Source organism: Manis javanica, chromosome 4 (assembly GCF_040802235.1).
Source record: "Manis javanica isolate MJ-LG chromosome 4, MJ_LKY, whole genome shotgun sequence".
NCBI lineage: Eukaryota > Metazoa > Chordata > Mammalia > Pholidota > Manidae > Manis > Manis javanica.
The window spans coordinates 95,838,439-95,854,713 of NC_133159.1; the positions used below are offsets into that span (position 1 = coordinate 95,838,439).

General features: G+C 40.9%; 1 protein-coding gene across 6 annotated transcripts in view; it reads right to left on the bottom strand.

Moving 5' to 3' along the window:
- Positions 1-5,596: 5,596 nt before the first annotated feature.
- Positions 5,597-16,275, bottom strand: part of MAGI3 (membrane associated guanylate kinase, WW and PDZ domain containing 3) — a 307,496-nt gene continuing 296,817 nt past the window's right edge. For 3 of the 6 annotated variants that reach the window (XM_037005364.2, XM_073234405.1, XM_037005363.2), the window contains exons 19-21: positions 15,797-15,940; positions 10,073-10,211; positions 5,597-8,565 (exon numbers count right to left, since the gene is read on the bottom strand). In XM_037005364.2, the coding sequence (XP_036861259.1) occupies positions 7,445-8,565; positions 10,073-10,211; positions 15,797-15,940 (1,404 nt within the window). In that variant the 3' untranslated portion in view covers positions 5,597-7,444. Of the gene's footprint in view, positions 8,566-8,928; positions 9,078-9,178; positions 9,270-10,072; positions 10,212-15,796; positions 15,941-16,275 lie in introns of those variants that run through there. The other 3 variants (XM_073234406.1, XM_037005365.2, XM_037005366.2) reach the window with 2 other exon arrangements.

The following is a 16,275-nucleotide window of genomic DNA, read 5'->3' on the forward strand; positions in this document are numbered from 1 at the left end:
CTTCCTCTTCTGGTATCCCTATAATACGAATGTTTTTCCTTTTGTATTGGTCACATATTTCTCTTAGTGTTGTTTCATTCCTGGAGATCCTTTTATCTCTCTCTCTGTCAGCTTCTATACGTTCCTGTTCTCTGGCTTCTATTCCTTCAATGGCCTCTTGCATCTTATCCATTCTGCTTATAAATCCTTCCAGGGATTGTTTCACTTCTGTGATCTCTTTCCTGACATCTGTGATCTCCTTCCGGACTTCATCCCACTGCTCTTGCATTTTTCTCTGCATCTCATCCCACTGCTCTTGCATTTTTCTCTGCATCTCATCCCATTGCTCTTGCATTTTTTTCTGCATCTCTGTCAGCATGTTCATGATTTTTATTTTGAATTCTTTTTCAGGAGGACTAGTTAGGTCTGTCTCCTTCTCAGGTGTTGTCTCTGTGATCTTTGTCTGCCTGTAGTTTTGCCTTTTCATGGTGATAGAGATAGTTTGCAGAGCTGGTACAAGTGACCGCTGGAAGAGCTTCCCTTCTTGTTGGTTTGTAGCCTTTTCCTGGGAGAATAGCGACCTCTAGTGGCTTGTGCTGGGCAGCTGTGTGCAGACAGGGCTTCTGCTTCCTGCCCAGTTGCTTTGGGGTTTATCTCCGCTGTTGCTGTGGGCTTGGCCTGGCTGGGGCTGTTCCTCCAAAATGGTGGAGCCCCGTTGGAGGGGGAGCAGCCAGGAGACTATTTATCTCCGTAAGGGGCCTCTGTGCTCCCTGCTGCCCAGGGGGTTAGAGTGCCCAGAGATCACCAGATTCCCTGCTTCTGGTCTAAGTGACCTGTCCTGCCCCTTTAAGATTTCCAAAAAGCACTCTCCAAACCAAAACAACAACAGCAACAATGAGAGAGGGAACAGAAAGAAAGAGAAAAAAAAAAAAAGGAAAAAAAAGGAACAAACAAGCGATTTTTTTTTTTTTTTTTTTTTTTTTTGTCCTCAGGTGCCGGTCCCAGGCACCCGCTCACTGGTCCTGCTGCCCTGTCTCCCTAGCACCAGGGTCCCTGTCCTTTCAAGGCTTCCAAAAAGCACCCACCCACCGGTCCGGCAGGGAAGGAACGCTCAATATTCTTTGTCCTCAGGCACTGGTCCCACGCACCCGCTCACCAGTCCCGCTGCCCTGCCTCCCTAGCACCGGGGTCCCTGTCCCTTCAAGGCTTCCAAAAAGCACTCGGCAAAAAGAGAGAAAAAAAAAGGGGAAAAACGCGCGATTTCTTCCGTCCTCAGGTGCTGGTCTCAGGCACCCACCCACCGGTCCCACAGGGAAAAATGCGGGATATTCTTTGTCCTCAGGTGCCGGTCCCAGGCACCCGCTCACCAGTCCCGCCGCCCTGCCTCCCTAGCACCGGGGTCCCTGTCCCTTTTAGGCTTCCAAAAAGCACTCGCAGAAAAGAGAAAAAAAAAAGGGGAAAAACGCGCGATTTCCTCTGTCCTCAAGTGCCGGTCTCAGGCACCCGCCCACCGGTCCCGCAGGGAAAAACGGGGGATAATCTTTGTCCTCAGGCGCCGGTCCCAGCCACCCGCTCACCAGTCCCGCCACCATGCCTCCCTAGCACTGGGGTCCCCGTCCCTTCAAGGCTTCCAAAAAGCGCTCGCCCAAAAGAGAAAAAAAAAAAAAAAAAGGGGGAAAAACGCGCGACCTCCTCCGTCCTCAGGCACCGGTCTCAGGCACCCGCCCCCAGGTCTCGCAGGGAGAAACGCGGGATATTGTTTGTCCTCCGGCGCCGTTCCCAGGCACCTCCTCACCGGTCCCGCCACCCTGCCTCCCCAGCAACGGGGGCCGGTCCCTCTAAGGCTTCCAAAAAGCGCTCGCCAAAAAAAAAACTGCTCCGGTTTCTCTCCACCCGCCGGGAGCCGGGGGGAGGGGCGCTCGGGTCCCGCCGGGCTGGGGCTTGTATCTTACCCCCTTCACAAGGCGCTGGGTTCTTGCATGTGTGGATGTGGTCTGGATGTTGTCCTGTGTCCTGTGGTCTCTATTTTAGGAAGATTTTTCTTTGTTATATTTTCATAGCTCTATGTGTTTTTGGGAGGAGATTTCCACTGCTCTACTCACGCCGCCATCTTGGCTCCGCCCCTTTCCTACTTCTTTTTGGTGGTTCTTCCTCTATTGTTGGGCATTTCCTTCTGCTGATCAGTGCTCATCTGAAGGCCAACCCTCTACACATTTTTGGAACTGTCTTGTCTCTGGTATTGTGCAACCTGCATATTCTCGCTGCCTCGGCCTTCCAGATTCTTGTCTCCGCAACTCAGAGACCGCTTGGTCAGTCTGCTTCCCCTTCCTGCTCTAGAAACTGCCTGTAGGCTGTATTCAGTGACAGTGGTGAGGCTACCTCACTTCATTCCACTCTCCTGTACTGCCTGTTTTCCAACATCTAAAACCCATTTTCTCATATCTATTTTTACTTTTTTAGTTGTTCTATGGTGGGAGATTAAATGTTTTTACCACCTTAGTAAATGGAACAAAGTTTACCCAGTTGCTCAAGCCAAAGGCTTATTATTTAGGCTTTATTCTTGGTTCTCTCTTTTCCTCCGTATCCAGCTCACCACAAAATCTTGTCACTTGCACACTTCCTCTGTTGCTAGGTTGTCTCCTCCCCTTCCACCTGGATTACTATGCAGACCTAGTGTGCACTTACCATTCTTGCCTCGTTCTCCAAAGCCACATGAATGAGCTTAAAAATATGGAAACTATTCTTAAAATCATTCCTACTTAAACCTTTCCTGGCTTCCCTATGGAGGCCTCCAGGGCCTTTCATTATCAGTCCTGCCTCCCTTTCCAACTCCTCCTCAGTACCTTACAGCCACACTGCACCTGCTTTGTTCCTCCATTACATCAAATTCTTTCTCCTGTCAGTCTAGTGTTCGGAATATATTTTCTTAGGTTCACCCCTGAATGGCTTCTTCCCTGTCTGTTCCTTAGTAGGGCCTTCTCTGATAGCCCTAAAGTAATTCCCGTCTTATCCTTGTTATTGTCTAATGACCCTGTCATTTCCTTGTCACGGTCTGCATCATTTATTTTTACTTTTTGCCTGCTTGTGTCTGTCCTTCCCCACCTTAAGTAAGCCCTTTAAGGCAGGGACTTTGTTTACTAAGTCCCCAGAATGCAGAACAGTACCTGATCCCATAGTAGGTACTCACCATAAATGTACACCATAAATGTACCAGAATGAATGAAGGATAGATGTCAAATAATTTACCATTCACACAAGTCTTCTACCCTAGCAGAAAAAAATTTGTGACTTCATTGTTCTCTTAACCTCAGTGCTTAATTTATTGCTGTATAATACTTTCTAGGAACTTGGGCTTTTGTTTTGATTCCAAAAAGGTAGGTATAATATACTTTGATAATATTTACCTGTTCCAGAGAAATTAAACCAAGATGTAAAAACCAAGAACTAGATGAGGCCATTCATACATTCACTTGGAAAAGTAATAGCCACAGGAACGTTAAAAAAAAAAACCTGTTCACTTAATTTTAGAATTTGTTGAATTGAGAAAATTATCCCCCCTTAAGTTGCTATAGAGGTATAACCTCTAACTGCCTAAATATGTACATGATGGCTCATGTGTAATATAAACTAAGCACTTTGATAAATGCTTGCCTAACTGGGGTGTGGTTTTCTTGACTTTCAGAGACATGAAGAAAAATTCTACATACCAGGATATCTCACAAAGTATAAGATTATGGGTCTATGTTTTTATTTTTGGTTCTTGTATTTAGAGGAAAGTGGGCCTGTGCACTGTAGATACAATCCTCTTTCAAGCCAGTTCATTTTTGAAATTTTTTAGATCTATACATTCATAATAGGCCAAATGGGACTTACTGCCAAATGCAGTTTGTTTGTGATTGTCAAGACGTAAATTCATTAAACTTAATTTCATCTCAACACATATTGGTGCCCATCTTGAATAATTAAGTTTGAATTTCACAAATGTGCAATAATTCCACACCTTACCTGCAGCACATCCTGAGCCTATAAGCTGTAATAAGGTGTTACTCAAGGTAACAAATGGTTGTTTATTAAGGGCAAAATAAGCCTCTTGTGTATTTGCTAGTAGTTCTACTTGACTTTAATACAAACATTGTAAAATGGACAAATACCCATATTTTTTGTCAAAATATAGGTATAGGCTAAATTAAAGCACTTGGCTATTATTTTGTATTTTAATGCATATGTGAGAGATTCAGAGTTCTCCAATAGAATTACACTCCATAAATTTCATATTCTCTTATACTTAAGGCTCTGCTTGCATAGGGACACTGAAAGTGGACCCAAGTTAGTGGATATCTCAAACGAATTGTTAACTAATGCAAAGATTATAGAGTTCATGTAATAATTATGATGTGCTTTAAGTAAGTCATTGTATTGCTGATAAACCTTAATAGCATGACCATTAACAGCTGCCTAAATAAATAAACCTGTTACTGTTCCAGGAGCACATTATAGATTAAGCTTTAGCTTAAACACATCTTTGTGGAGGTCTTTAGACTGTCACACAGTTAAACAATTTGAATATTGCTTGCTTTCTTAAAACCCAATTCTCTTTGAATGTTCGGCATATTAAACATAAAATTCTTCATTTGTCCCCATATTTAGAAGCGTTTGGATTTTTCTACATGAGAATATTTTACTATTAAAAAAGTAAGATATTAGCACATAGAAATAAAAAGCCAAATACTTTGTGTGTCCAAGACTTCTAAAATAGGAGTTGGCTCTGTTCATAAGCTGTTTGTTCTGTAAAATTTGCTGTAACTAGGTTGGAAGAGGACAATATTACAGAATCTTAGTTTCTAATATCTCTAGTAAGACAGTATAATAGCATCGTAGAACTTTTTTGTTGTGACCAGTAAGAAAACATGTCCACTGAAATAACAACAGAACTATTCTAGCTGCCACTCTCTGAAGCCTTTGCGATGACACACATCTCTGATCTGAGGCTCGGGAATTAGGGGAGGCTTGGAGTTTCAAGTGTGAGGTCAATGGTAGGTAGGAATGTATTTTTCCACTCACGAGTGTTAAATTAACCATGGTCTTAAAATAGGTTTTAGGCATTATTCATACCAAGAATTAAATTAAATAAAGTCAAAATACTTCATTCTAAAGGTAAGTATAACCAAAAGTAAATAAAATGGTTCAAAAATAATGTGAAGTGCCATAGTCTGATGAGATAGTTTTGTGACCTTGTGGTACTGGACTTAGACCGCTACATCCATTACAAATGTCTAGAAACTGAATTTCCAGTAAGATTAAGTCCTTTTCTGTCCTTAATAAAATAAGAAATGATTTTTGGGGGTAATAAATTATATGCAAAGCTATATTCTTTACAATGAATGGTATAAAACAGGTATAATGATAGTGAACTCACCGATTTTGAGCTTTAAATACAGAAAAAGGCATAGCTAGCTCATTATTATTAGTCTTCCTGAATGTAGGACTTTTTGAATGTTTGTTACTTGTAGGGAGCAAATCTATTTGAGGACTCAGACCATGACTGCAACTAGCTCCACAAATAAACAGAAAGCAACATTAAATAAAACTGACAGTAAAAGAAATATAGGCCATGAACTATTTTTTGTTTTTTTATTATCTATATAAAAAATAACAAGCAATTTACAGATCTTTCTCTAATCAGAACTTGAGGTGTATATATAAAGGATCTGTACAATATATAAACATTTACAACCAGTACATCCATATTTTGCTTAGCATTCCAAGGCCACATTGCTAAGTCAGTATATAATTAGTACAGTGACAGGTTACTTAGGAAAGAGCCACATCAGACTGACAAATGACATCAAAGACATGTCACAGTTAACAAAAATAGGATTTTTATCACTAATTGTGGACTATAGGGAAAATAAATCATTTCTGTGGTACTAAATTCTCTGTTTATCAAGCCTCCTAATTTTGCTCTATTCAAGTAGTTACAGTAGGTGGGTAGATTGAGTTCTGAATGAAAAGGGGCTTCAAAAATCTCACTCTGGGAAACATGTCTTATCTACAGGGGCTGATTCAGTTGTTACATGAAAGAGTTTCACAGTCAGACTGGGAGGGAAGAACCTGGACATAATGTGTTTCACAATAACAAGATGAACCCTGGGTGACAGAACAAGTGTGTTCAAATACTCCATAAAATGGTTTTATTAGAATGTTCCTTTATTTATAGGCGCTACTGAATGTTACTTCAAGGGACTGAAAACCTGGATTTATTATATGGAGTTAAAAAGCTGTCGTCTCCACCTTCCAACAAACATCTTTAATCAGGCTTTCACTCTGAAAACTTATACAAGTTAAGCAGATGTTTTGTCTCCCTTTCTTGTTTTCAAGTAAGTCAATGTTGCCAGAAATAAGGTCCCGCCTGTGCTGCCCACAGCCGTGCCCATCCTTACTGGCTGAGCGGGTCTTAGCACAGGGTCTCCTCAGCAGCCCGCCTGCACAGCTGCACACACAGGTCGGCTCTGGGGCTGGCAGTGGGCTGAAACTGGTTTAACGATTAAATCCCTCACACTCTGTGTGATATTGTGACTCTTCAAATGTGTATTTATTATGTATTAACTACTAAGATACAGGTACAACCAAAATATCCAGGAATAGAAATTTGTAGTTTTTCTACAAAGAGCAATAAGCAGTATTTCCACATGCTGGCTTTGTGGTTTCTTACAAAATAACTGAAGAGGGAGATGGTGGGGCTACAGCTCTGTCAGGGGTGGGTAACAGCGCAGAAGGTGAACTCTTAATTGCTTACTCTCATTTTGAACATATAATTGTAAGTAGTATCTTTCAACAGTTATTCAGAATACCTCATCCAGCCAAATTAAAAAACCCTTAAGTGTCAATATCTGATATTTTGTTTCTTTACACTGGTTATGTTTTGGACTTTTTAAAGGACAGCATCAGTAGCTATTAGAAGAGACAACTGCCATCTTAACTGATGAGTTCATCTCTTCTTCTGCAAGGGCTCAAATATTTCTCTCTGTAAACATGCAACATGCTATTGAGAATATCAACTTCCAAGCCAAACCTAATTTTTTCATTACTGTGGAATATTTGAGTGAGAAGGATCAAATAGACATGATACAGTAGATGACTTGGCACAAATATATAGATCTGTGACCACATTGAGTATCAACATCTGTCATTTGTTCAGACACGCATGAAGACGAGCTGGGCAGCCCGAGCAGGGCATGTTGGGTGGGCGTGGGTGCAGCGCCTTCCTGAGCCTGAGGGTGGCCAACCAGGGGCCAGTTGGTTCCTAGCAATCCTAAAGGCCCTTCATGCAGCCTAGGTAACTTGATGCTCAAATTAAAATGGACAATGTGTGTTTCAGAATTTCTGAAAAATGACTTTTTTTTTTGAAAACCGCTTTTTAGGAAGAAAAGATTGCAACTTGTTTTTCTTTGTTTTATGCTAAAGGTCACAGCCGCCTCTTTGCCACCCCAGTATTGCCTGTGGCTTTATTTGCACCTGGCACCTTCCAGGGCCCTGGAGTTATTGGTGTTTTCCTCACTGGAGAACTGCTTTCAGGTTTGACCCCTCTACTCTCTCTGTTTTTGTCAGCTGCCTGGGGTTCTCTCCCTTTGTAATCTTCTGTTTTGTTTAAAACCGTTCTTTCGTCAGGTTCCTGCTTCAGCTTCTTTTCTGATATTTTGACGTTTTCTCCTATTTTATCTTTAGTACAGCTTTTTTCTCCTAAGGCTGCTTTCTTTCCGTTGGCATCGTCGGCTACTGCTCTGCCAGGAACATTAGTAGCCTTTTTGGATTGAAGAGACTTTTCATCCATTCTCTTGCTTTTTTTCTCTGGAGACTTTGTCCTGTTTTTTCCAGACTGACTCTGCTTTGTTTCTTTCCTGGTAACACCCGATTTGTCTTTCCCATCTGAGATGAGCTCCGCGTTGTCACTATCACGGTCCCCTACTCTTCGACTCCCGAACTCTAATAATTTGGCTTCAGCACTTGATGGGTCTTTGCGTCCTTCAGTTGTTGGCTGCTTCTTTGGGCTTGAAGACTCTCCTCTGCTTTCCCGGTGATGATCTTGTCCAGAACCTGCCCTGGTGCCAATCTGATGACTTTTATTCTCCCCTTTTCTGGGGCTGAGTGATCGGTCTCTGGGTCGTCTTTTAGGGTCAATGTTTAGAGGACCGGTAATCTTTTCTAAATGGTCCTCTGAACACTGACTGGCTGACTTTTTGGGGCTAGCAGATCTCCCTCTTTGTGTAACACCATTTTCTATTTTTAAGAGATTTTTCTTGTCACTATGCCCTAGACTGTGGGGTGGATCCCTTTTATTCATACTTTTCTGGTGAAGAGATGGATGCTTTATGTCAGACTGATTCTCATTTAAAGTGCTTTTCTTTTCAGGCACAATGTCCTTTAATTCTTCTGCATTTTCACATATATGAACTCTCATTAAGGATTCTTCAGTTACTGGCACATAAGACTCTTCAAATATGAAAGCAGAATGTGAAGATGGGGGAAATGGTGACTGTTCATCGTAGATTACATTTGAAGGTGAAGGATTATTCATATCCCAATCACCTAAAAAAAAAGTGATTTGAGTGGAACAGTATTACATTTTAGAATTATAAATAGCAGTAATAAGTTTTGAACTTTGACAGCCATTTGAATTATACTGACTGCTTAAACAGCCTTAGTATGAATATTTTATAAAGTTTGTGTATGTTTAGATATCTCTATAAAGGCAGATGTGTATAGACAGCTGCACGTGAATATGAAGGGTAAGTTGTTTATATATACATAAAATAACAGCATTCATTTTTCCAATTACTTATGTATATTTAGATAATATATAATATGTAAATTCTTTTTAAGTAGTAAAGCCCAATAAAAAATATATAATAAATAATAAAATTGGACCAAGTTACCTGATCCAAGAAGCTTACTAATTGAGCTTTTATCAATGGATACAGCTGTGGATACACCAAAATCACTGACAAAGCCGACCAGACTGTGGTGACCAGAGAGAAGTTCACAGGCATTTGTAAATAATTTTCTTGCATTAAGTTGTCAAATTTAATGTCAAAAGGAAACTGAAAAGGGCAGAAGATAGCAGTAGATGTATTTAATAGCATCATTTTTAATTAAAAAGAAAATAAAAGAAGGAAGTGATTTACAAGACATGCAAATTTACCAAGTCTTTTTAAGGAAAGACCCAGAAAAGCCCTGAAAGCCTTAGTGTTGCTCAGGTTTCACGTGGGAGCACAGACCGGAAGGAGCCAGACCTGAAGAAGGAAGAGAAAAAGCCTCGGACTATGTAAAAAAATCACAGTGCAGTTAGCAAGGGTGTCCCTGGGGTGTATGATTTATAAGCAGAGGTTGGAAGATGATACAGTCAGAGAGTCACAGGCTGGAGGGGGGCTGCAGGAGGTCACGCCTTCGCCTGTCCCTCTAGAGCCCTATGGAGGGAAGGGGGAGCTGGAAGGGCACCTACTAAGTGGTGTGCTACTTTATTTCTAGACTAGTGCACTCAGTTAAACAATATACCCTGGCATTTTAAAAACACACAGTGAAACCAAGGAAGCTGAAGGACAGTGTATGAGTACAGACATGGTTCCAGGTCTGTGGTTCCAGGTCTAACTGTCCCCCCTCAGGGTTATAGCAACTTGTTTTTGACAGGTAAGCAGAAAAGCCTGAAGTTCTAGCTACTCATTAAGAGAGAAACTTATCTTACACTGTAAGAAAATAAATAACACTGGAAGAGATTTCAGATGTTTTCCTGACATTTAAATCACTTGCTTTTAATGTCCTTTCTACAGGCACATTTCTCTACAAAAGTAACTACATGTTTCCTTTGAAATTGCTTAACATACATTCCATTGCAACAAAAATCCTGCCTGAAGCTACTTACTTTATAATACTATTTATAACAACTATGCTACGTAACTAGCTTTAGATGGTTCTGGTGTTTGCCTTTGAATTACTAGCAAAATATCTGTCCCCTCCATGCAGATACTCCTTTTTCTTCTGCTGCCCCCTGCCTACAGCACTCTCAGCGTCACAGCTACAGGGGAGCTACTTTACTTACTGTGGTCAGGTATCAAGCCGGTTCCTGGCCTCAAAAGAAGAAGAACTTTATTTCCACCAGCCTGAATGAGCTCAATCGCTCGAGTATGTGTGATGCCTTGTGTAGGTTCCCCATTGATTTCAACAATCTGGTCACCAACCTAGACAGGGAACATTCACAGGAACAACATGAAACTAGGCATCGTTCTTCAGTTCTGCTTCTGTCAATTCTAGAGCCACTCGACCCTGCTGAGTGATCTCTTGTAAAACATTTAACTTGTACACAGTGCTGTCATGCGAGAGTTGATGAGTGGACAGATGGTAGCGCTAGGAAGAGACAGTGTCCAGTTTTATTTACCCTATAAAAATCCTTTACATGCAAAAAAAAAAAACCCAAAAGGGTTTTTTCATACAACTAGTAAGAAGGATCTGGGCATCTTGAAATCACGACTAGTTTCTAAGTTTTCCAGCAGAGGTCATGTGGTGGAAGAGGTGAAGTCTCTATGACCCATGTAATACCACTGAGCTGTATCTGAATGACCATTCTGTGAAGGGCACTTTCCAACCTGAGCTGAATCTTGAATTTATTTCCTAGAACTTGGGTACGTGTCCTCTCTCTGACGTCTTTCCTGGCCTCCAGGGGTCACTGCCTACTCCTTCCTTTGTGTTGCCCATTCACTCTGTATGATGCATTAGATAAGATATTCATGGATTAAAACTATGAAAAAATACTCAGCTTGGAGAATAGATTAATACTTACTTAAAATCAATAACTGGCTTTTTATACGTCACAATTTTAGTGTAAAATTGTTTCCCTAGAGAATAAACATAGAACTTAGGGATCAGAGTAAAAGATGCCTCAGTACCACTGTCATTTACTAGAAATGTCTGTAGTTATTGTAGAAGAAAAAGGGAAGACATGAATGAGTCAAGAATAACTTTTGCAAAGGACCTGATGAAGGATCATGATGGGATGGTAGTGACTTTAAAATACAGTCCAGATTTTAAGATACATTTAAGGTGACAAGCAACTGGCTCCAAAAGAGAAACTGAGCAATGGAACACTACTGAAATTCCAAAAATAATTCTGACATGTCTAAGAGCTTACTAAACAATCGAGAATTAACACAACAGAAGAGGGCTTAATCATTTAACAAAGGTTGGTGGCACAACTCCAGCCCAGAGGCAGCAGAGCACAGTGGCTAGGAAGCTGGGCTCGGGGTCCTGCTCACTCCCGGCTGCCCCTCTTCTAGCACAATGGCCTCGTTTTCCTTTCTGTTAGGTGGTGACAGTATTAGTACCTGCCTCTTGGAATACTTGGGAGGGTTTAATGAGATTAAAGATTACACCAAGTACAAATAGATGTTGGTTTTCAAGTTACCCATTTTCTTGTTTTTCCAAAAAAGTTCCTCAGCAGGAAGATTTAACCAAAGGCTATATATACCCCATTATATTGAATGCAAAAAAATGCAAGTGAACTATGAAATAGAAAATAAGCATTTTCTTGCATATTTATTAAAAAAATGGGAGCCTCTTGAAAAATATCATAAGATGGATTTAACATATAAAGTGGGAAAAATCAAACCAACCAAAGTAAGACTAAAATAAATGTAAGAATGATAAAAGTAATAATTAATTTAAAAACCTTATATCCAGAATATGTAAGTACAACAAAGTCAATACTGATATTTCCCTTAATAAGTGATTTAAGAAAAATCATTTTCATGAGGAAATGCTGATGATAAATTAGCACTATAAAATCCTGCTGATAGAGATATGAAAATTAAAGCAGACAGTATCTGGACTATGCTTTGGATAATAGCTTGTCAAGCATACTTAGGTCATGTTTCATTTCCCTCACCTTTGGCTTGAATTCACTGTCCCAACCTGCCTGCTTAACTCATTCCATCCAACAAATGAACTGCACTGAAACTTGTGATGAACGAATTTGCCACCAGGTGTCAGTTTTGTTTAACTTTAAATTTGGGGTAAGATGAAGAGAACCATGGGTTTAAGACTTACAGGGAAAATAAGGGGTGTGGGTGGGAAAGTTCTAGACCAGGGTATACAAAACTGAAGATAAAAATGGCAATTTTGAGAGGGGAAAATTAGAAAATTTCTATGTGATAAGAATAAAGTGGGGAATTAATAAATAGAATAAAGATTCAAATTCAAGTTTGTTGAAAAATAAAATTATGAGGCACAGCAGAGAAGAGAGAAATGAAAGAGGAAAAAAATGAGTAGGAAGAAGGGATAAAGAAACTATGTTCCTTTAAGAAAAAGTCATTGTCTTAACACAAGCTACTAAAAATGTATGAAAATTATTTGCCTCCTAAAGGAATCAAATCCAAACATGTAAACTGTGACCTAACACGGAACTGGGCTCATACAAACTAGGCTAAGAGGGTGACTGACTGGGTCACACCATGGCTGTCACAGGCTAAGCGAACCTGGCAAGTGACTCAGTCTCTCTGAGCCTCAGTTTTAACTGTAAGTGGGGATAATGCCACCTACCTCACAGAGGTTTCGTGAGATTAAGTGAAAACACAGGTTGCCTGGAAGATAGCAGGCTCCTGTTATTTCCTAAATCTGATTCTGTCCTGTGTCTGACACTTCCCCAATGTGAGCTGTCCCCATTCAGCTGATTCGTCATTCCTTAGCCCAGAACACCTTTTCTCTCTAAAGCTTAACCAGATTTAAGTACCAGCTTAAGACTCACTAAACTTAAAAACCCTCCCAATGACTCACCACCTTTCCTTGTACATCAAGTAACATTTTCTTGTTTTACTGGATCAGCAAACTGTTGCACTGTTTGCTGACTGCTTCATGTGTATCCCAAGTCCTGTCTACCCCACCATTAAGTTTTGGGAATCTAAGCTAAAATATGTTAAAAAATAATCCTATCATTATCCATCCATGGAAGTATTATCCATCCATTCTACTCTTTCACACGAGTCTATGGAGCATTTACTATGAATATTCAAGGCATTTTTCTAGAGATAATAGTGCTAAAGTATAATAGGCCCAGGACAGAGAGTACAGGTGCCAACCTAAGGGAGAAGAGAGAGGCAGGGGGTAAGGCAGGCACGGAGGCCAGGCGGCCCCTCGGGGCGAGCACTGGCGGGATCAGCTCTCCTCCCCGGGCAGCAGCCGCCAGTGTGCTCTGCCACTGCTGACAGAGCTCCCAGCATCCTGACCAAGTCAAGGTTTTGATAGTTTAGTAGCCAGAAAAAGAATTCTCTGAAAAGCTGATTTATTAGAGTTAGAACAAACCTGGGCATAGTAGTAATACCTTTCTCACTTTGTTTTCAAATTGCAAAGGTTTTTTTTTTTTCAAAAATTAAATTTGATTTAGTTTCAGAATTCTACAGTTTCTGTTCATTTGTAAAGAATGACATGCTTTGTAGGCCTTAAGGCCTGTTTGCCTTTTATGTGTTTGGTAAGATTAGTACACTGAAGATTATATTTGGAACTAACATTTATTTTATAATTATATCCTAATTTTTTATTTAACTGAGTTTTTGTGACTCTGTGTACAATGGAAGATTAAAAAAATAAAGCTAACAGATTTGTTTAAAAAAGAGGTAAAAAAAAAAAAGGACCAAGACAACCAGCAGGGAGTCTGCCATCCCCATACACAGGGCTTCATGCTGCTCTCGGGCCATGCATTTTATGTATGGATCTGCACTTTGCAGATGACGAACCTGAGGTTCAGAGGATTTACCCAACTGTACACAGAGTTCTATCTTGTCCTTTCTGATTTCCAGATCCATGTTCTTCCTACTCTATTAAATGGCCTCTACAAGAAAGTGAACTGAGGCTAGATTCAGCAACTTTTGATCAGCTTTAGCTATACTCAGGGCCATCTGGCCATTAGCCTCTCTCCTCATCATAAACACCCTCCACTCTGGTTCTGCTGCTCTGCATTCTCACCCTCCCCATCTTTACTGTCTCTGGTCCACTAATTAAGGGCCTTACCCAGAGTTTGACCCTTGGCCCACTACTCTCTAAATCTCCTTTAGTGATTTCATCCAGGACAAAGGTGTCAATCATCACCTCTGAAATTTCACAATCTGGGACTTTACAACTACTAATTGCCTGCTAAACGTTTATACCTGCTCAGTTAGCTGGTGCGTCACCTCAACGTGGCCAATGCTCAGTGTGCAATCAGTCTGCCAAGTCCTTTCTCCTCTTGGCTGCCAGGTGTTTCTCATAGTACAGAGGCAAAGCTTGTAGCCATTGCTTCTTCTTTCTTTTCCTTCATCCCTCCCTCATATAGAGACTTACCAGTCATCTGGATTGGTCCTTTCTTCATTAACAGCTGATCATCTCACAGGCATCTCATGTCTTCTACTCTACCACTACCACTGGATGCCTGAACTATAGCTCCCACTATTCTTATCCATCTGACACATCAAGAACATATTTCTCAGTGTATTGCTCTGAGGGGGAACTTCTGGCTCTAAAGCCTTCAGTGGCTTCCTACTCTCTTGGACCCTCCATATTGGTGACTACCTACTTTTATGTCCTCTCCTGTGTATTTTCTAAATAAACTAGATAAACAACCACTTGCAGTTTCCTATACATGACGTATACTTAGTTTTATCCTCGTGCTCATTTCTTCAGCTTGGAATATTTTCTTTTCTCAGTCTCTCTCTATTGAAATCCTACCCACTTTCCAATACCACTTACTCTGTGAAATCTTCTGTATTCATCCTCACCTCCTCTGAACTTGTACACAGGTCTGGCCATTTAGAGGAAGGATGGCATCTCATTTGTTCTGGGGTCACCTCTTCTCCCAACTCATTCAGTACCAGGTATGAAGCTTTGGGTGAGCAAATACTCAATACCTATTTATGAAATGAGTAATGGGAGTGGGGAGTGATGTGCAAAATTTAAAACTGCAATCACCCAGGAGCCTTTTCTAATCATTATTAGAATATGCTTTCTAATCATCTGCTTTTCTAGTTTGTTTACTTAGTTAAAAGTAAAAAAAAATTCTCTTTACCTAATGCCTATTCATGGTCGAGGGTGGAAATCCAATTTCTCAAGTAGTGGAGGAAGGCTTTCTAGAATTGAAAATTTTTAGTGTGTAACCTAACTGAATACTAGTGAATTAATTATTTTTTTGCAGTTTGAGGCCAGCACTTGTCTTCTATATGATTCCATTTTAAGTAACATTCAAAGGAGGAAAAATCTCTCATCCAGCAGATCCATGAACAATCTGGTCTGCAAGGTCAGGTACAAAGCTATGGGGTTTCCGAGCAGAGAATAAATACCTTGGGGGTACTGATGTAGATTCCAGTCCTTCAAATAACAATAAAGGTTGGAAAAGTCATGCTTTTCAATTTTTGGCTACCTCTAGAGATAGCTAAAAGGGTAAAAAAAAAAAAGCCCTATTGTTTCTTGGAAGAAGTTGAAGATTCTGTTTTATCCTGGCTTTTACAAGACTTTTCATAGGATGAAGGTATATTTTATTTACTAATCCACTGGCCTCAAATGTTGACTCCGTAAGTAAACATGATTTTTCTTACTGACCAGTCCCAGTGGGCGGAGCGCCGCGCGCTGGCGGGAAACAAGTGCAGAGGTTTATGCGGCGAATGACAAGTGTCTGCCTTCCAGGTTTTACGGATGGAAAATCCTGCCTCTTAGATTCAGGAGGTTTCTGCATTCCCTTCAGTCAACAGTTTTCATAAGTTTCCCGTCTGGAGCCAGAACCGAAGGTTGCAGAAAGAAGCCAACTCACGTGAATCCTGCCATCTCTGATGGCTGCGCCGTCCTCGGCCAGGCGCAGGATGAACAGCCCCATGTTGTACTCCTTTCCCCCTCGGAGGCTGAACCCGAAGCCCCGCGGGCCTCTCTCCAGCTCCACGGGGTAGCAGCCAAGGCCCTAAGTGAGAGGAAGCATGAGCAGAACCAGCTTGGCTGCAGCCCTCGGCATGACAGAGGGCAGCCTTTAGGGCGGGGGGAGGTGACTGGAACTCTCAGGACGCAGTCCTATAGCTTAGGGAAGGAATGTACATTTGGCTGAGGGGCTACTTAATTTTTATAAATACAACCTAAACTGAAGATCACATGTTTTCTCTACTAGTTGGTCAATGTGCACAGGACAATCAGAGAACAGAATTTTGGAGAGTTCATCCTTTAGGTAGATTTTGATTAATTTTCCTGAAAACAAAAAACAAAAAACCAAAAAGCCTAACCTCTGCTTTGATGAACTCAAAC